Here is a 21,431-nt window from a genome sequence, read left to right as displayed (position 1 = left end):
TGGCTGGCTTGAAACTCCCTGCGTAGCCTAGGCTGGCCTCGAACTCACAGATAACATTCGCTTGTCTCCTGAGTGCTGGGATTAAAGATCTGCCCTACAACGCCCGGCAGCAGTGGCTTTTTAAGTACACCCGTGTAATGGAGGCTAACCAGGATTGATTATTATCCATGACGCAGTAAAGTAGGTAAGTCGTACCCCGGGAAATCAGTCTACACTTCCAGTCACTTCCTAGTTTCCCGGGGGCCCTTTGTGACTGGATGACCGACCGTCTTCATCCTCCAACCAGGGCTTGGAGCCCCAGGGGCTACACCAATCGAAGGTTACCGGACCTTCAACAAAGGCCAATCGGATGCTAGAGCCTACCAAGCGACGGGCGACCAATCAGAGCGCAGGAGCGGAGGCCAGGGAGCGGCTGGCCAATCAGCGTGCGAGCGGTGAAGAAGGAGGGCGGAGCCTCCGCGCAAGATGCACTGCGCCGCGCGACTGCGCTGCGGGAGCCGGGACAGGGCCTGAGACCTGGTGGAAGCTGGTAGGGCCGGGCGCGCGGGTGGGAAGGGCCAGGTTGGGCGTCGCCTAGGAGAGGTACGGGAGGAGTCGCGGGCTACGGACGCCGTTGCCATGGCAACACAGGTGCACGGTCCTGGGACCAGGGTCCCTGCTCCTGGACAGCTCTCTGGCTGGAGCTCCTGGGCCCACAGGGCCCCCAATACCCCAGGCTCGCAGGCTGCCGGGCTGCCATCTCTCCGCTGCCTGCCTGCCTGCCTTCGCAGCCTGCACACCTGCGATCCGGACTCTCCCCCGGGGGCCCGGGGAAAACAAGGCTTAGCCATGGGACCACTTGTGTTAGCTCTCAGTCAGTTGCCTCAAGGCCACCCCTGGGGTGCAGTTCAGCTGCCTCATCCTGGAGACTGTCACTGCAGACAAACTAGAGTGTCTCCAGAGATTTTTATTTTTTTTAAAAGCCACCCAACGAAGTGTTTTGTGCACAAAAAATTCAGAGAATAGGGTCTGAGTGAATGAGTAAGGATCACAATAGCAAAAATTCCAGGGGCCGACTCTGCTCAGTAGAAATTGAAATCGCATCATGTATGTTATTTCGCATAGGAAACACGGTAGTTAAATGTTGATGTATTTTACTTGACTCAAACGTATTAAGGGTATTAGATTAATGGTAAGATATTTAAAATTGTGTCTTTTTTCCACCCAAAGCCTCCCAATCCCTTGAGTATCTTATAGTGCACGACAGTTCCACCAGCCACATTTCAAGTTTCAGTGCCCATTTAGGTAGTGGCTGCCATCTTTGTTTAGTTAGGTTTCTTTTGAGCCAGGATCTTGCTATGTAACCCAGGCTGGCCTCCAACTTAGGATCCTCCTCTCTCAGCCCCCAAGATGACAGGCATGTACTGTACTTTTCTGGGCAAAGAAGTATTTAAAAAGAAGTCAAGTGTATTTGTGTGTGTACATGTGGACAGCATCTAGTCAGTTCTCTTCGTTCACCTTACAAGTCCCAGGGACTGAGTCTGTGTCATTAGGCTCTGTAGTAAACCTTACCTGATGAGCCGTCTCACAAGCCTGAAACCAGTGTTTTAAGTGGATATAATTCAGGCTATGGTGAAGATAACTGGAAAACAAGATGGCCGGTAGTTATTGTTAGGAATCCAAGGGAAGGGTCCTTTGGGCTCAAGGAGCAGCAGGTGTGTCCAATCCGCGGCCTGGAGGCCACATGTGGACCAGGACAGCTATGAATGTTGTGTAAACACTATGCCAACACCAAAGTGTAAACTTTACCTAAAACTTTCGGAGGTTTATTTTTCCATTTTGTTTTGTAACTCAATTGTATGGTTCGTGAGAATGTGCTTTGTGGATGATGGCATTGTGTGGCAATGTCAAAAGGTAGGACGTGCTGTGAACGGAGGACTTGAGCCTGGTCTTGAAAGATGGTAAGCCTTGGACAGATGGAAAATAAGAATGTTTTAATTCAGTGAAACTGAATCAAGCCTCTTTTTTTTTTTTTTTTAGGGTTGAAAAAGTAACCAAATCCAGAGGCTTGCGGACTGAAGAGGTGTTCCTCTCCCACCGACAAGCTTCACCATGATTCACAGTCTTTTCTTGATCAACTCCTCTGGAGATATTTTCCTGGAGAAACACTGGAAAAGCGTGGTCAGCCGTTCTGTGTGCGATTACTTTTTTGAGGCCCAAGAGAGAGCCACGGAGGCAGAAAATGTGCCTCCGGTTATCCCCACCCCGCACCACTACCTCTTGAGTGTTTATCGACACAAGATCTTTTTTGTGGCCGTGATTCAGACAGAGGTTCCGCCTCTGTTTGTCATTGAATTCCTTCACCGAGTAGTGGACACGTTTCAGGTTTGTAAATGTGGGAGGGTTTGCATCGATCGACTCTAAACCATTAAAAGACACACACACACACACACACACACACACACACACACACACTCACACACTCACACACACTCACACACTCACACACTCACACACACACTCACACACACTCACACACTCACACACTCACACACACACACACACACACTCACACACACTCACACACACACACACACACTCACACACACACACTCACACACTCACACACACACACACACACTCACACACACTCACACACTCACACACACACACCCTTTGACAGGCTCTCATTCTGTAGTCCAGGCTAAACTTCCGTTTGCAGTAGTCCTCCGGCCTCAGCCTTCTAGGTGCTGGCATTATAGGCATAACCGCCATACCATATTGCAAAGTATTTTCACAATCCTGTCTCCATTGTTTGTAGCTTGGGTTAAGAGCATTTTCAAAAATCAAAACCAAACATTGCTCACTTCCTGTCTGATCTTAGATTCTTGTTTCAGTTTTCTCAGTTGGCTGCAAAAGGACCCCTTGGATGCTTGCAAGCCTCTTCATGAGAGAGCCACCTGCTCCACATGAGTATGTGGTCTTAGGTTTGCTCCTACATTTTGCTCACAAATTAGAGTTCTGTTTTTTTTTTTTTTTTAATATTGTGAAGTTTTTGCTAACCCTTATTAGATACATTGCCTTGAGTTGTATCCAAAAGCAATGCGTGTAAAGTTTTCTAAAAAAACAAACAGGAAAAGCTGAGTTTATTTTAACTGCCCCTGGCAGGGGTCGTTAGTGAGTCAGCTAAGTATAGGTAGCGTGTGTGCTGATATGAGTTCTTGTTACAATTTTCCATTCTTGTGAGAATTGGAGGTACACTGTAGTTTTCATTTTGATATGTAGCTAAGACAGCGGTTCTCAACCTGTTGCCTATCAGAGATCCTCCATATCAGATATTTACATTACAATTCCTAACAGTAACAAAAATTACAGTTATGACACAGCAATGAAAATCATTTTGTGGCTGGAGGGGTCACCACAACATGAGGAACTGTATTAAGGGGTCAAGGTTGAGAACCACTGCTCTAAGGGAACATGATGCAGGGAGCTGAGTTATACCAACATGTAAGTACCATGTAAGCACAGACTCCGTATCCAGACAAGGGAATCTGTCCTGATGATCGCTCGACTTTAACTGCGTGGCCATTCACATTACTTGGATGAGAGATTAGGATCAGAGCGCTGTGGTTTAACTTCTCTGTCATGTGAGGTCTGGAGTTAGCCATATGTATGCAAGAACTGTGGAGTTAGGAAAAGGGAGGAGCATATGATTGACAGTGGCAGAGCAAGTCTGTTCTGTCCGCAGTGCTCGCTCCCACATCACATGTTTTCAGTGGTAGGAGAATTAAAATAGGTTTTTACCTCCAAATACTGTTCTGGAGTCTAATCCCCATGCTGCATGCTAGTGACTTCGCACAGTGAAAAACTAAAATTACAAGACTATGGAGAAATCAGAAGACTCCAGTAGTCAAGTTCCTCAGCTGTTCTGCCTGGCCCTGCTGTGATATCTGTGTACTTCACTCATACACAAATTAACAATCTTGTTGTTATACCAATTACTGTATAACTAACTGTAAGCCAGGAAGTGAGAAAGGTTGCCTATTTAAAACCATGGAGGTGGAGACTTGAGAAATGGCTCATCAGTCAAAAACACTAGCAGGCCAGGCAGTGGTGGCACATGTCTTCAATCTCAGCACTCGGAAGGCAGAGGCAGATGGATCTCTGTGAGTTCCAGGCCAGCCTGGGCTACAAAGCAGACGCCAGGACAACTAGGATGTTATACAGAGAAAACACACACACACACACACACACACACACACACACACACACACACACACAAAAATAATCACCCCCCAAAACAAAGAAACACTAGCTGCCCTTCAGAGGACCCAGGTTCGATTTCCAGCACCTACATACTGGTTCACAACTGTCTGTAACTTCAGTTCCAGGTGATATGATGCCCTATTCTGGCCTCTGTGGACACTACATGAATATGCACAGCCAGATAATACCTGTACACAGAAAAGAAAAATTAGCAACCACAAAATATTGAAACCACAGAGGGATTTTGGAAGGTGGAATAAAGATGGGTTTTGAAGCCCCTGGTAAGAGTGGAGCAGTGTGGAGCTCAGTGTCTAGCTTAATGTTTGTCCTCTTGCAACATTTTTTCCCCTAGTTCTTGAAGGTTATGGAGTCCCAGCAGCAGAATTGCAAGTGCTTTTGCTGTGGCACCTAGCACTGTTGGGCTCCTTGCGTGTTGTGTTTGGTTGACAGAACCCTATGGAATGAGGGCTTGCTTTTAAAATGCAATCACTGCTGGGAAAGAAACGTGGTATTTTCCTTCCATTATGCTCTCATTTTTTTTCTTTTTTTTGTTCTAGGAATGTATTCTTTGTTCTTGAGTGAATTTATCTTGGACCCTCACTGGTATTTGTTGTGTGCACTGTAGTTTAGGCTACATCTCACAGAATCAGATTGGTGGCCAGGTCGTGAGATTATCCAAGGCTCAGCCCGTTGTTTGAGCAGTGAAGTTGCCCTCAGGAGTGTAATCTGGAGAAGAAAGAATAAGTGCGTATTTGCAGATGGCTTCCTGTAGAGGAACTAACTAGGAGGCTGACTTCAGCTTAGCAGTCAAACTGTCCTTGAGTGGAACAGGACGTCTCAGCTGTGTGCCTTCCCATCCGGTGAATTGTATAACCATCTTAGAGGTCCTGTAAGAGCCAGGCCTGACACTTGGAGAAACGTACATTGACTGAACACACATCCTTCTCCGCTAGTCACTGTTGCCGTCATACTTACCATCTTTGGGGTTCACAACTTTCTCACGCGTCTGCATAGCGTTACCCACATTATACAGTTAAATCAAGACTAAATTAGTTAATGAGTGACAAGATTATAACCCGGGAGCCCCTGGATTTGATCCAGAGTGCTGGGAAAGAGAAGATGAGAAGAATGTAATTTTCTGTGCTTTTTCTAGATAATTTGGATGTAAGGTTAGCCCTTTAAGTAAATGATAGACTTTTGAGAATCCCAACATCAGGGATGCTCTAAAGAGGCCTTCTGCTGAGCCAACACAGTCTTTCTTTTCATCCTTTTCTGAATGAATTTCAAGAAAGTGCACAGCAGAAGGATGAAAAGGTTTTGTGTATAGTTCTGCATAATGTCAATTATTACCACTTTGCATAGCTCATATGTTTTGCATATGAACAGATCTAGTCTAGATTAAAGCTTTTTTTTATATCTTATCAAGTCAAGAAATCTTCCCAAAGAGCTTGACTTCCTCTGGTTTGTAGAGGGAGCTACTGACAGCACAGTTACCATCACCTGTCTGTCCTGTTGTTACCTCCAAGCCAGGCTGCCCAGGAGGACTGAGGTCTACCCTGTTCTCTCCTGGGAGGATGTCCTGGACACGCTGGTTAAACCCCGTCGACAGATAAGTCTTTACTCTCAGGAATGTTTTTGTGTTTTTTTTCTCCAGCCCCAGTGATGAATCCATTTGTTCTTCTTTACTAGGACTATTTTGGAGTCTGCTCAGAGCCAGTGATCAAGGACAATGTGGTTGTGGTCTACGAGGTATTGGAAGAGATGCTGGACAATGGGTTCCCCTTGGCCACTGAGTCAAACATCCTCAAAGAACTGATAAAACCCCCCACCATTCTCCGGACAGTGGTCAACACCATTACAGGTGTGAGCGGTTTGTGGGTATGGGTGGGGCTGCAGGAGGCCGATGCTCCCCCCAAGTCCCGGCATCTCTGAGTTCTTGGGAATCTCATTTTACCTTTTATGAGCTGTGAGTCTGACCTGAAATTATAATCCTATGTGGAAAGTACTTCAATCTTTCTGTAGCTCCTGGTGGTAGGACACTTAGCATGTAATTTCAGTTCTGGGGAAAAATTATTTAACAGATTTCCTTCCAATTAAAGGGGAAATTATAATTAGTATGGAAACCTCAGAAACACAGGGAAGCACAAGAAGAGCATGAAAATGTCCAAATTTAGCTACTTTTTTAATATTTATACATGTGTATGGTATATGCATGTGTATAGATTTCTCTCTTCTAGATAGATGAATGATGAGCAGACAAAATACATTTTTATTTAAATTTTACGTATAATAAATTTATGTTTTGCCTGCATGAATATTTGTGCACTACTTGTATGTGTGGTTCCCTGAGAAGGCCAGAAGAGGACATCTACTCCCCTGGAACTGGAGTTGCAGACAGTTGTGAGGTGCCGTGTGGGTGCTGGGAGTTGAACCCCTGTTCTCTGGAAGAGCAGCCAATGAGTGCTCTTAACTGATGAGAGATGAACCATCTCTCCAGCACTCAGATAGAATACTTCTAAATAATGTATATAGTTTTTAAAATCATGCCTCTTATTAATGTGTTTTGAACATGCCATTGTGATATACTGACATTATTGTTAATGACTAGTGTTCTGTGTTCAATGGACTCTGACATATTTGTGTGTTTATGATAGTCTTGATTTTTTTTTTATCCTTTTAAAGACAAAGGATTCTCATGTTTGAGTCTTGTCTACTCAGTTCTGGAAATGTAGGAGCCAGGCTGAGGGGTTTCAGAGATCTGCACACATCAGGCCAGACCAGTCATGGCCGCCTTTGCTTCCCATTGCAGAATCCACCTGCTGTCATCAACCTTGCTAACTGTTGAGGATGTGAGCCACTAGATACATACTCATGTCTTGTTCCTGAGGAAGGTTTCAAACCTGTTTGTGTGTGGACTTTCCCCACATTGTGACTTCCTTTTTTGTGCCCTCTTTTCATTTTTTATTGAGTTGATTTTGGATCTTTCCACACCGACTTGGAAGAATGCCTTTCATTGACGGTTGCCCTCTGCTACGGAGGTGTGGCCTTGGTTTGTAGGCTCTGCTTTGAAAGTTGCATGTTCTTCCTGTAGCCCACAGCCTGTGACTTCCACTTAGCTTTGTCATGGCGTTTGCTGAGCCACACGTGAAATGTTTGATTTAGTGAGACTCATCCATGTGATTCATTACGTTTTCACATGTTTAGTCTTGTTTAATAACGTAACTGGGGGTTTCAGAGAATTTGACGAACTAATTTTTGAAAATTCAAGTCTGAAGAGTAGCAAGACAGTTGTGTGAAGGGCATCACAGAAGGGTTGGTTTACCCTATCGTCCATCCAGATGCATTAAGTTCATGTGGCTCATGAGAGAGAAACTTAAGAGTCACCACCTTGGAAGAGACAAGACAGATCTGCAATTTGTTTTCAAGGAAAGTGAGGGAAAATGTTGTACCAGATACATGCAATTCCGTTTTGATGATTTAAAAAGCATAGTACTGGCCCAGTAACAAATTTGTTGGTTTTTTGCAATAGTCTGAGTTTAGTTTAAACCTTAAAATCTTTGTGAGTGCTCTGTTAGAAGCCCTGATCTCACTCGGCTGTAGAAAAATTCCTTTGAGACCCCCATTGCAAAAAGCTGGCGTGTTTTATACATGTGCCAACTCTACCTGTGTTTAGGAGTTTTTTGTTTTGTTTTGTTTTGTTTTGTTTTTTTGGAGCTGAGGATAGAACCCAGGGCCTTGTGCTTGCTAGGCAAGCGCTCTACCACTGAGCTAAATCCCCAACCCTAGGAGTTCTTTCTTTAAAGAGATACGGGGCGGGCGGTGGGAAAAGGAAGCAGGATTTCATTAGTTGATGTCATCAGGTCTCTGTAAAATAAGCTCTGGTGTCTGGGAGCAGGGCAGTGAGGGGACAGAACATCTACAAGGAGGCCAGGGTCTGGCTGCGGTCTTCTGTTCACTGCTGGAATGAGGCAGGTCCTGTTGATGTAAACACTTCCACCTTCCATGGCTGTGCCGAGAGCCTGCCTTAAACTAGAACACTGTCTTACTGATGGTGACGGTGTGTCAGTGTGTGGGTGCCTGCCCCTCCAGAAACACGGCACCTTCTCTAAGCTGTTGTGGAACGTGAGCTCCTTTGATCCTCATTGCTCTCCAAACCAAAATATGATATCCGCTTCTCAGGTGGCTTCCTTTAAACCTTGACTCCAGGCAGCAGACCAGATGGCGACAGTGGATTTTAAAATTAGACCAGGCTGTCCTACATAGGAGAAGTGAAAGGCTTCTTTTCCAAATGGTATTGCATGAGCAACAAGGGGGTAGGAACTTCAAGGGGTATATCCTTAAGTGGTTAGATTTGAAGTGGCATGAAAATACCAATTTGATTTTAGTCACCGGTATTAATTGTCTCAGGAAGCACCAATGTGGGGGACCAGCTTCCCACCGGGCAGCTGTCGGTGGTGCCTTGGCGACGGACTGGGGTGAAGTATACCAACAACGAGGCCTATTTCGATGTGGTTGAAGAGATAGACGCCATCATCGACAAGTCAGGTGGGTGCCGAGAAGTTGTTCTCTGAGTGCGGAGAGGGGCTGCTTTTTTGAGTGTGTGGGACGATGCAGCCGAGACTCTCACACTTCGCCCTCTGTGGAACGTCTCTTGAATGAGAAAGAGGAGTAGCAGGGCTGAGGATCGCAGCAAGGCACAGGGTGGGGAAGGGTTACGCGGAGGGACAAGGCCAAGTGTGGCAGTGCACACCCGTCACTGAATCGAGGCTGGAGGATCAAGATTTCCAGGCCGTTTGGGGCTATGCAGCCAGACCTTGTTTCGAGAAACCATGAAAGAAGTGGGGGGGGGGGGGGGAGGGAAGTCCTAAGTAAGCTCTTGTTGGGTTAGATTTTTCTGTTTGAAAGGATTGGCTTCCCAGGTCTGCAGACAGAAGTAGTCATAATAACAGGTTTTTGTTTTTTGTTTTGTTTTTTCAGTTAAGGAAATAGAAGTAGGTGTCCTGGGGCTGAGGACTTGGGAGTCTTTCACATTCTTGCACTGACCCATCCACTGTCTGCTGTTGGGAACTTGCTCACAGCACAGGGAGAGAGTCTGACCATCCAGCCATTAATAGGACACAGGCTCTTAGTCTGTGGCCGTGGAAAGGTGGTCCAGGAGAAGGAAGTGCCGGCAGATGGGCTCGGCCTTCGTGCAGAGGCAGCTGCTCTGTCAGCAGCGTGCACTGATGATGGCCTCCCAGCTGCACTGCTTGGGAGTTGCCTCCACAGCAGGGTTCACAGAAATGAGCCTGGACTGAGGAGCGGGAAAGGAAAGTAAATAGTGAGACCTTAAAACTAGGGTGTCAGGGGCTGCAGAGATGGCTCAGAGGTTAAGAGCACTGGCTGTTGTCCCAGAGGTCCTGAGTTCAATTCCCAGCAACCACATGGTGGCTCACAACCATCTGTAATGAGATCTGGCACCCTCTTCTGTATACATAATACATAATAAATAAATAAATAAATAAATAAATAAATAAATAAATCTTTAAAAAAAAAAAGGCATCACAGTATTTCTTCATATTAACACAAATGAGAAATAACCCAACCATCCACTAAAAAAAGATTAATAAGCCTTGATACAGTCACCCAGAGTACTATACAGTAGTGAAAAAAAAGGAATAAGTTACTGATCCATCCATCAACATGTCTCTTACACTGTTGAGAAAAAAGTCAGACGTATACGTTATTCCATACAGTGAATTGCATTTAGTGACCCTTGAAAGCAGGTGCAATTAAGGCAACAGAAGTCAGAATTAGGGGGAAGAGGATGTCATTAGCTAGGAAGGACAGGGAGGCACACACTGTCATGTTAGAAAATTTCTACGTTTGATGTGGATGTATATATGTTCAGAAATTCCCTGAGTGATAAGGTTTTTACATTTTGGTATTTTATATCACTGCAAAAAAATTTTTTTTAACTGACCCTAGAGAGAAAGATGGTTCAGCAGGTTGGAGCGCTGGCTGACCCTCTGCTGGGCTCAGTACCCAGCACTGACATGGTGGTTTCCATCTGTCTGGAGCTCCAGTTCCAGAGGATCCGATGCCCTCTTCTGGCCACCATAGGCACCATGCACACGTGGTCCACAACCATACAAGCAGACAATACACCCATACACGTAGAATAAAAATACAGGAAAAGTATTTTGTAAACCTTTTTTTTTTTTTATTAGAGTGGCAATCTATATTAGGCTTGATGGCACAGGCCTTTATTCCAGCACTCTAGGGAGGCAGAGGCAGGTGGATCTCTGTGAATTCGAGGCCAGCCCGGTCTATATTGTGAGTTCCGGGCCAGTCAAGGCTAGATAGTGAGACCCTATCCTTCAAAACAAACAAATAGAAAAATACAATGGCCAGTCATGTTGCAGTGTGGGAGATTGTTGCAGTGAGGTGGACCGGAAGCAGCGGCAGCGTTAGGAGGCTGTGCCTGAAGTCCTGGCTCAGAAAATAGGTGAATGAATATTCCTGGGCAGGAGGAGTTGGTTCCCAGACAGAGGTGCATACCCGCCTTTCCAGCACTAGGTAGTGAGGCAAAAGGAGCAATTTTGAGGCTAGCCTGAACTCCAAGGAATAGTATTTAACTAGACATGGTAAGAGAGGAGGTGGGAATGTACTGGCCATGTGTACTGGCTCAGGCAGCTGGGTGGATAGTGTCACCTCACATGACAGGAATGGGAGCCACCAGGGTGTCAGAGCCAATTTGCTGTTGCAACAAGCTTGCAGCCTTGGTGACACCTGGAGAGGGATCCCTCAGTCAGCAGTGTGAGGCTGAGCTTGGAAATTCAGTGTGCCATAGGGCCTACACAGGTACCAGACAGACAGACAGAGTCCCAGTGCACCACAGGGCCTGCATAGGTGCCGGACAGACAGACAGAGTCCCAGTGCATCACGGGCCTGCACAGATGACAGACAGACAGACAGAGTCCCAGTGCACCACAGGGCCTGCACAGGTGACAGACAGACAGACAGAGTCCCAGTGCACCACAGGGCCTGCACAGGTACAGGCCAGACAGGGTTCCAGTGCATTGCAGTATCTGCACAGGTGCAGGACAGACAGGGTTCCAGTGCATTACAGTATCTGCACAGGTGTAGGACAGACAGCATTCCAGTGCATTACAGTATCTGCACAGGTGCTGGACAGAGTCCCAGTGCTGAGATGGGAGGTGGACACAAGCTCCTACCCCTACCTAGAAGCTGGCTGCAATTGACAGTGAGTTGTAAAGGAAGTTAGTCCTCTCCATTGGAGCCTCACTGGGGATATTAACCATACTTAGGGGCAGACTCTGTACCTTCGGTAGATGGCCAACGCAAAATGTACTCAATGGTGTTGTTGTTGACCTTTTGGCTCATTTGGCTTCGTGTGGGCATGTTTTGTTTTATTGGACTTTTGCTTGCCTATTTTGGTTTCCCATTTCGTGGTTTTGTGTGGTTTTTGTTTATGTTTTGATTATTTGTTTTTTTAAGAGAGAGGGGGCATAGAGTTGGGTGGGTAGAATCTGGGAGGAGTTGTAAGATGGGAAAAACATGATCAGAATATATTGTGTGAAAACATTTTTTTCCAATTAAAGAAACACAATGCACATAATTGGGTGTGGTAGAGACTGAAGCCTTGGGGAAGGCTCAGTACTGCAAGGAGAATGAAAGAGAGGAAGTCAAGGCCTGAGTACACATGTGGCATATCAGAACCTGCAGAGACCTGGGCCTGCTGAGGAAGAGCAGCTAGGAATGGATGGGAAGGCGAGGGAAGGGGGGCAGGAGGGGAGGGAGGAGGGTTGTTTATAGAGACCTGTAGGGTGAGGACCACGGGCCACCTCGGCCTTGGTAGCTGAGCTCCCGGAGAGCAGCTTCTGTTCACAGGTCTTCTGCAGCACCAGTTCAGATGCTGGCGCTCTGTGGCTCTGGCACTAGATGGAAAGCCTTCTAGGCCCCCTAATCTCTCACTGGTCTCTGTCTTCATGCTTTCATCAGAGTTCTCCGACTGGAGCTTGGATGATGGACAGATGGACTGGACAGAAGAACTGGGTGTCAAGACAGAAGAGAGGAGGGCAGGAGGGAGGGAGAACAGAGAGAGGCAGGAGGAACACAGGCTTCTGTGGTCTCCAGTGTCCTTTTCCTTTTCCTCTTAGGTTCCACAGTCACCGCTGAGATCCAGGGGGTGATTGACGCCTGTGTGAAGCTGACCGGGATGCCAGACCTCACCCTGTCCTTCATGGTACTGTCCAGAGCCGTTGTTAACCATTTTGGCATGGGAAATGAGGTGTTTCTGGAAGGAGTGATGAGAACTCGTACAAGCAGCCATCAGGGTGGCCGTGAGGCCTCCGTGGGCTCGGGACGCTTGTATGTGCTTAGTGAAAATGTCTGAATTGCTGTTCAAAGGAAACCTGGGAGCTCACTCCCACTTCTTCTTCTTCCCCGCCTGGTTCTGCAGAACCCCAGGTTGCTGGACGATGTTAGCTTCCATCCCTGTGTCCGTTTCAAGCGCTGGGAATCTGAGCGCATCCTCTCCTTCATCCCTCCTGATGGCAACTTTCGCCTGCTCTCCTACCACGTCAGTGCACAAAAGTAAGCAGTCCCCATGTCTGTGGAAGCCATGTCTGTAGTGGCTAATCCCCCCACCTCCACCCCCGCTCACTTCCCTGGGTTCAGGTTCCCCCCACTTGGGTTGCTCACTGCGTCAATGCAGTGAGGTGCTTTCCCACTCCGTCTCTTTCTTTTCTGGGGATAGCGAGTGTCTTTCTGTGAGGACTGAGTGGACAGTGCGAGGGGGCACTGAGGCTGTCATTACACTTTCGGTGGTAGTATCTGCTGGGTCAGTCTTGCTGTCTAGCCCAGCCTAGGCTGGCTTTGAACTCGCAGTCCTCCTGCTGGGCTGACAGGTGTGGGCCACCAGCACAGCCCCTGCTTTCTATTGTTGCTACCTTCCCCAGAAAATCAGCACCTCGGCAGTAAATCCCTTGACATCCAAAAGGCGGTTAATCATGCTTTAAAAGAGTGTCCATGCAGTGAGTTTGGGTCTCACACGCTTCCTTATTTGGGAGCTCTGATTTGCAGTAGAAGGTATGTGGAGTTGGGATCCTAAGGACTCAGGACCTGTGAATGCCACCTCTCTGGTGACTCAAGGTCAGTCATTTAGAGAAATGTCTGTGGGCCTGAATCCGATTGCCCCAACTCAAACCTCCCCTTTCCTCATAGATATGACCAGGCAAGTTATTCAACCTCAGAGAAACAAAAAGATGTTGGTCTTCACATATATATCAGTACCTAACCAGAACACAGAACGTAAATGTTAGGAACCATGGCTTCTTGAGCCCGTTTTAATGTCCCACTGTTGTTGGAATTTTCTTGCCCGGCCCACAGTCAGGACAAATCTCTCTTACCCGTCAGTCCCACAGTCACTCAGACCCAACCAAGTAAGCACATAGGGACTTATATTGCTTACAAACTGTATGGCCATGGCAGGCTGTTTGTTATCTACTTTTTCTATCTTAAATTAACCCATTTCTGTTAGTCTATACTTTGTCACATGGCTTGTGTCTTACCGGTGTCTTTACATGTTGCTTCTCATGGCAGCGACTGGCAGTGTCTCTTTTTCCCCAGCCTTCCACCTCCCAGAATTCTCTTCTCTCTTGTTCTGTCTATACTTTCTGTTTGACCACTGGCCAATCAGAACTTTATTTACTCAGAGTGACATCCACAGCATCCCACACTGTGACAACCTCCGCATCTCTGGGGCCCTGTGCAGGTCAGGATGAAGGCAGATAGATGCACTCTCTTGAGAGGCCGGGGTGGCAGTTCCCAGCAATAGAGCTCCTGTCTAGCAGCCATGACACTCTAGCTTCAGTCCACAGTCCTGTTATAGAAACAAGCCATCAAAGGTCTGTGAGGTATGAATAGTGTTGCCCCATATCCAGGAATGGTAACCTTGTGTCCTAAACATAGCCCAGAAAAAATGCTATAGCCCATGTCTTAAACCTAGTTCAGAAATGCGATAGTTCATGTCCTAAACACTGCCCGGAAATGCTATAGTCCATGTTCAAAACACAGCCCAGAAATGCTATAGTCCATCTCCTAAACACAGCCAGGAAATGCTATAGTCCATGTTCAAAACACAGCCCAGAAATGCTATAGTCCATGTTCAAAACACGGCTCAGAAATGCTATAGTCCATCTCCTAAACACAGCCAGGAAATGCTATAGTCCATGTTCAAAACACAGCCCAGAAATGCTATAGTCCATGTCCTAAACACAACCTGGAAAAATGCTATTGTCCATCTCCTAAACACAGCCTGGAAATGCTATAGCCCATGTCCTAAACACAGCCCAGAAATGCTATAGTCCATGTCCTAAACACAGCCCAGAAATGCTATTGTCCATGTTCTGAACACAGCCTGGAAATGCTGTAGACCATATTCTAAACACAGCCTGGCATAACCTCTTGCTCCTTCCTGCCCCTGCTGCTTCTCCAAACAACTTGGTGCATAGCTTAGTTTTCTCCATTCTTACCCAAGAGGCATCAGAAGAACTTCATTCTAGGCACCACCTTCATTTTTCAAAGACAGAAGCGGTATCCCTGTTTTCTGGATTTAAGATAAAGAGTAAGTCGTGGATGGGGAGGGAAACTTCCCGAGGGACAGGAAAGCACACTGGAAGGGGAAAACAGCGGATTCTTTAGTACCTTAGCAAAGTGGGAAACTTTAAACATGCAAACATACAGTAAGTGAGAGAGGCCAGTGAGATGTCTTAGTGGGAGAACACTTGCAATGAAAGCTGACTGCTTCACTTCAAAGAGGGAGAGACCCCAACTCCACGGACTTGTCCTCTGAACTCCACATACATGAGCACAAACACATCACACATGTACACACAACAATAATACATTGAAACAATTAAAACCAGTGTAAATAAACGAGAAAAGATAGAAAGAGAACAGTGAAGGAGTATGGTATTTTTAAGATTTCTCTGCCTGTTTTCTGTGTACAAGTGTTTGCTTGTGTGTGTATGTATGTGCACTGCACAGCGCCTGGTGCCTGGGGAGGCCAGAAGAGGGTGTCAGGTCCCCTAGAACCAGCATTCCCGTGAGCTTCCCTGTGGGTGCTGGGGACCAAATCTGGGTCCTCCATAAGAGCAGCAAGTGCTTCTAACTGCTGCTCCAACTCTCCAGCCCTCAAAGGAGATTTTCTTTTTTTTTTTTTTTTAGAATTTCTTTAGATTTATTTCTTTTATGTGCATGGTTGTGTTTCATTTATGTGTATGTGTGTACATCACGTGCATGCCTGTGCCTGCAGAGGTCAGAAGAGGGCGTCTGATAGACTGGAACTGGAGTTACAGACAGTTGTGAGCTGTCACAAGGGTGCTTGGGAACCGAACCCAGGTCCTTTGCAAGAACAGCCAGTGCTCCTAATCACTGAGCTGTCTCTCCAGCCCCTGGTGTTTTCTCTTTGAAGAGGGTATTTTGTCTCTTTTGCAGCCTGGTTGCAATTCCAGTCTATGTCAAACATAGTATCAGCTTCCGGGACAGCAGTTCACTTGGACGCTTTGAAATCACAGTGGGACCCAAGCAGACCATGGGAAAGACAATAGAGGGTGTGATTGTTACCAGCCAGATGCCCAAAGGAGTCCTGAATATGAGCCTCACTCCATCCCAGGGGACACACACGTTTGACCCTGTGACAAAGGTAGGGACTAGGCATTTGCATCGCCCTCAACACAGGCTGGGTCCCTGGTGGGAAGGCAAGATTAATCAAAGGGACTTGGTCCTAAAGACCTTTGACAGAGGGTTCTCTGTGGAACCCCTTCCCCCATCAGAGGTGGCTGATAGTATGGGAGGCCAATGGCTTGAGGTTGGAGCTCTGAGTTCAGATGAAAACAACACAGTGGTTGTGTGGGAAAACCCACTTCTATGTGCTTTCTTCCAAGATGCTGTCTTGGGATGTAGGAAAAATAAACCCACAAAAGCTGCCAAGTTTGAAAGGGACAATGAGTCTTCAGGTCGGAGCTTCTAAACCAGATGAGAACCCCACAATTAACCTGCAGTTTAAGATCCAGCAGCTGGCCATTTCTGGTGAGTGACCCATCTTGGGTGGTTTTGAAAGGAGTGGAGATGGCTATCTATTGCCAGGTGCAGACCTCAGTGTCTTCTGGGACTCTCTGATGATGGGTCTCACTAGGTCTGGTTCTATTACCCTGTATGGACTCACCAGTGAGATCTGTCCCAGTCCGGACTACTCAGAAGCTAGCAGAAAGACCCGGAGTCAAACCGTCAGGGACCCAGTGAGAGATGGGTGGACGGAGGTCTCTGTAGGCCGTTGTTGGATAGTGCTAGAGTTGTTGATTTGAGCTACCCAAGGGCTTCAGTCTGAGGATACTTCTCCATTCTTCCCCAGGAACGGGAAGAAATCAGCCCCACAGGCTCCCAGCTTCAGCAGACCTCACTGCTCACCAGTCCTGTCTTTAGACATTGCCTGTCTTGACTAGCTTGACCACACTTAGGAAAGTAGGAAGAGATAATATTTTCTGAGAATTTACTATGTCTCGACTACCCCTAAGCATTTTTTAATTCTTGTTTAACTTTTAGAATAGCCTTCTGAAAGCTTTAGGAAGAAATGAGCTTTATCTTTAGAGAACATTCTTAGTTTTCTTTACTAAAAAGACTTTAACTTAAGTGATTCAAGTTAAGTGATACGTTCTTCCTCCAAAACCACTTAATAGGCCATAAAGCGATCGACAAAATGATTTCTGTTCAGTTTGGCAAGATTGTTTCGGAAGCCTCCATTGATCAGCTCATTTCCCTCCATTATTCACTAATGCTGTTCCCATTCTTCAGCCCAATAATTTGAGCAAAACAGCGTTATTTTGTCCTCACGCTCAATGCAATCTGCTTGACTCTGCCCTTTCCACTGAGGGGAGGGCTTCTCCCAGGAGAGCTGTTTGCTGACGTAATCTTTGCCGCAAATGTCCATACCGAGATAGCAGGGCTGTTGGCCTCTGCTTCGAAGAATGGGCCCCTTAGACAATCTCTTCCACACACCCTGCTTCTGTATTGACACAAACCCAGACAATTGTCTGCTGCTGCTTCTGAGAGATGCTCACCTCCTCCTCCTCTCCTCCTCCCTCCCTCCAGGACTCAAAGTGAACCGTCTGGATATGTACGGAGAGAAGTACAAGCCTTTTAAAGGCATCAAATACATGACCAAAGCCGGGAAGTTCCAAGTTCGAACCTGAAGGGCACGTGTCACTGGAGGAGCAGTCACGAACACTTTTTCCTTTCTTACTTGTCTAAAAGTAAAATGTCAGCCTGTTTCTTAGGTCAGTTCCCTCCAGGCTCCATCTGCTCCCCTTGTCTTCAGTCTTCAATGCCACGGAACTGGTCAAGGGAGAAAAGGTTCATGGGAAAACATGGCCAAACCCAGCACGGCACCAATTGAGTTCTAGAGATGTGTGTGCTGGAGAGCAGTGATCCGAGATATTGTATCTCACTACTTTTAACATGGGGGGAAAAAAATGACCAGCATCTGCTGTTTGTTTGGGTTTAACTATCTAGATCCAGTGGAAGATGTCTCTATTAAATTTTTTTTTTAAAGATAGAAAAATTTAAAAGACAAAAAAAAAAAAAAAATTGGAAGAAAAACGAGTGTGAGTCCAAGAAAAACCAGTTGCAGATTGGATATGTGGGTCTGGGTTGTAACTCAGTGGCAGTGCTGGCCAAGGCCGGGTACAAACCCCGGTTCATCCCTAACACCTCCCACAGTGGAAAGCAGATCTGCTGTGTGAGGGACAAGACAGAGGAGCTGCTGATATGAAGAGTTGTGATGAGAGATATTCAAGTGAAGGGCGGGCCAGAGAGTGATCAGAGTTTCCACGGGGGCTGCGGGGAGCAGGGGGCTGCGGGAAGCAGGGGGCTGCGGGGAGCAGGGTGGAGTCCTTTCTTTCTGACCCTTCTCATGCATAGAAAGGATTTGCATGCCTAGGACTTTCAAAGTTCAGGTCCACACTTCATGTGAAATCGCAATGGAATCAGTTTCCCTTGGAGACTGGAGTACGATGGCCTGGCCTTTAGAATCCCGCTTGGGCTTGCTTTCTGTGCTGGCCCATCACCGTGGTGGGAAGGTGACCGGCCAGAGCAGTTTTACAGTCTTTTCCTGGCTGTCTGACTCCTCGGTGGGAGCTCCCCCATAACAGTGTTCGGTGCAGCCAGATTTTATGAATTATAGTAGTGGAATTGAGATGGGAACTCCTGTCCCACAAAGTGGACCTTGCCTATACGCGGTGACTCCATTAGTGTTTGTCAGGCTGGATTGGCCCTAAGCCTCGCCCTTTCCTGTCTGAAGGTTCCCCTCAGAAGCCCCAAGTGGGCACGGGCACACTGAGGACATGAGTCCATGACTGCTTCCCACCATCTGTGCACTGTCATCTACCTGTTGACAGCAGACAGCTCCCAGGCCGCTTTTAAGAGAGAAAAAAAAAAGGCATTGTGAACCTTTGAATAAAATCAAATGCCATAGGAGGGCAGTCTGTGTTCTCTTGAGTGACCCACCAGTTTAAACCATGGCAGCTGAAGGAGCATGACTTTCCTAAAGAGTGTTTCTCACTCTGTTTCAGTGTGTCCGTTGCTCATTTTAATATCTACATCAGTGGTGGGGTTTGTTGTTTTTTAACTTACAGTTTAGGGGGCAGCTTGTGCTCTGTTGTGCATGAAGGGAAGGAAAAATCTGTTTCCTCTCATCTGAACAACTCTCCCCTAAAGTCCTGTTTATAAGTACTTGTGCTTATTCATTTTTTATTTTTATTTTCTGGCCAGTTTTATCTTGCTGTGGCCAGTGCTTAGTTTTGCTGCCAAGTGGAGTTTTTCTGTGGTTTTCTTGTGGGGTGAACTGTGCTGTGTACAACCAGCTGATTCTTACCGCTCCAGTCCCAAATCTGGACTAGCATAGCTCCACACACCCAGTGTCGAAGGAGACACTCTGCAGATGACTTTCAGAATGGGAAGTCACTTCCACAGGCCCCGCAGGATTCCGAGGTTTCTTGGGTCACAGGAAACTGTTTATATTGGTCCTTGACTATGTTTAGGAGGTTCCTTTATTCCGTCTAGCACAGTATAGCTTGTCTGCCTAGAAAGAGACAGTGTTGGAATGTGGGACCTGCAGGCCTAGACATCGTGGATATAGCCAGGCTTGGCTGTCCCCACCCAGGTACTGTCAGTCAGCAGGGGGGATGTGCGGGGTGTCTCAATAGCTCCTCACTCTGTGGGGTCCATGTGCAGAAGTAGTCTTTCTGTTTAAGTCTTAATAAAGCTTTACCAGTCTTCCAGTCTCTGTCTGGTTACTGAGACAACAGTAGCACCCCACTATGTTTCCCTAAGTAGAAGGTGCTTATTTGAGAACTCTAAAGCCTCCTGAGGAGTGTGATTCTCCAGTCACCCCTGGGAGACAGGTCATGTTGGTACTGGGGCTCTTTGTAAGGTTGGTGACATGTAAGGTCCAGAGGAATCTAATGATTTTCCTAGGATAAAAAAAAAAAAAAAGCTGTTAAAGCCTTTGGTGCTGTTTCATGTTCATTGTTCTTTCTCCTTGCCACAGGAAGCAGAGCAGTAAGATGTCAGGTGTCTCTTGTAGAGGTTTCGGGGGGGGGGGTAGGTATCAGGGGTGCCTTAGGTACTTCTCTGTTGCTGTGACGAAACACCATAACCAAGGCAACTTATAAAAGAAAGCGCTTCATTGGCTGATGGTTTCAGAGGTTCGAGTCCATGATGGCGGCACAAAGGCAGGGCAGCAGAAACAGCCAAGAGCTGGCATCTTAATCCATGAGCAGAAGGCAGAGAGCGCACTGGAAACGGTGTGACACACCTCCTCCAATAAAGACTCATCAAATCCTTTCCATGCAATTCTACCTACTGGGTCCCAAGTATCCAAACACAGCAGCCTACAGGGAGTAATTCTCATTCAGACAACCACATGGGGCCTGCTGCTGCCAGCCAACATCAACATGTAGACACAGTCTAAACTGATTTTCTGCAGATTTCTGTTGACTCCCTGGAAGTGTGTGGTGCTTGCTCCAAGTTCAGTTTCTGTTTCTCGGAGACATTAAACTTGTATATGTATGTATGAGTTTGTGGGAGGGGGTTGGGGGCTATATATGCCACAGCCTGCATGTGGAAATCGGAGAACTCATGGGAGTCACTCCTCTCCTTCCATTGTGTGGGTCCTGAGGACTAAACTCAAGTCATCAGGCATGCTTGTAAGCACGTTTACTTGTGGAACCAGGTTGTTCCCCCTTCTCTGACGTTCTTTAGTACGGCGCCCTCCCTACTTTCCTAGCAACTACATTCTGAAAATAGGAAATGGAAAATTCCAGGAAAAGGAAACATTTAAGTTGTGTACCGTTCTGAGCAGCCTGATGAAGTCTTTGATCTCCATCCCATCCCACCCTGTCAGACACTGTCTCTCCCTGGACACAAATCGCACCTTGCCCCGTGTCTACACTCGGCTTGCTGGTCACTAAGGGCCTGTCTTCACTCTTAATCAACACTTTGTGCTCAAGGAACCCTCACTCACTCACAGGGTAGTAGTGCAGGGGGGTTGGATAGGTCAAAGAAAAGCCAAGAAGGTTGAAAGAAAATGCCCCCTCAAATTGAGAAATTCAATGTTCCCAATAAAAACAATCATGTGAAGTCTGCTGAGATCTCAGCAAAAACAATACCTCTCACTGCAATTTTAAGCAGGGGAAAATGTGTACAGGTCTACTCTGACCCTGCAGTGACTTGGAGATGACTGGCAAAGGCATCATCAGTGTCGCTGGGGGAGACGGGAGAAAACCTGTATTCTGATGCTGCCCTTCCTACAAGCTGTGCGGAGCCTGCACCGACATGGGGATTCCCTTGAACAAGAGACACCTGTCGAGTCTAGCTGGTTCTGCTCTGCCAGTGGTCACCACTAACGCCTTACTGTGTCCGATTGTAGTATACAACTTACAGGAGAAACAGACTTTGTAGGGTAGGTGCTGTCTGTCTGCAGACACCCACTGGGCCCTTGGAACCTGTTCCTTCAGGATCAGGGCTGACTGCTATCTAATTCCTCCCTTAGTATGGATGGTTGGGGGCATCTATTTCCTTCTAGGCCAGTAGGTGGTGACTAGGTACCATCAATACCGTTTATA

General features: G+C 46.8%; 1 protein-coding gene across 1 annotated transcript; it reads left to right on the top strand.

Annotated features, from left to right (window-relative positions):
- The first annotated feature begins 445 nt into the window (after positions 1 to 445).
- On the top strand, positions 446 to 19,586 carry Ap3m2 (adaptor related protein complex 3 subunit mu 2). Its single transcript, XM_036209362.1, has 9 exons — positions 446 to 529; positions 2,020 to 2,364; positions 5,935 to 6,106; positions 8,653 to 8,790; positions 12,408 to 12,493; positions 12,710 to 12,843; positions 15,748 to 15,955; positions 16,197 to 16,341; positions 17,401 to 19,586. Exons 2-9 carry the CDS (start codon positions 2,092 to 2,094, stop codon positions 17,499 to 17,501), a joined length of 1,257 nt encoding a protein of 418 aa, XP_036065255.1. The 5' UTR covers positions 446 to 529; positions 2,020 to 2,091; the 3' UTR covers positions 17,502 to 19,586.
- Positions 19,587 to 21,431: the final 1,845 nt, after the last annotated feature.

Source organism: Onychomys torridus, chromosome 17 (genome assembly GCF_903995425.1).
Source record: "Onychomys torridus chromosome 17, mOncTor1.1, whole genome shotgun sequence".
In the NCBI taxonomy this organism is placed as follows: Eukaryota; Metazoa; Chordata; class Mammalia; order Rodentia; family Cricetidae; genus Onychomys; species Onychomys torridus.
The sequence above is the reverse complement of the archived record's forward strand: the minus strand, read 5'-3'. Positions and strand labels throughout refer to the sequence as shown.

Coding starts and splice junctions, on each gene's coding strand:
- Ap3m2 (XM_036209362.1), top strand. CDS start 2,092: ATGATTCACAGTCTTTTCTTGATCAACTCCTCTGGAGATATTTTCCTG. Junction 2,365..5,934: donor GAGTAGTGGACACGTTTCAG/GTTTGTAAATGT, acceptor CTTCTTTACTAG/GACTATTTTGGAGTCTGCTC. Junction 12,494..12,709: donor ACCTCACCCTGTCCTTCATG/GTACTGTCCAGA, acceptor CTGGTTCTGCAG/AACCCCAGGTTGCTGGACGA.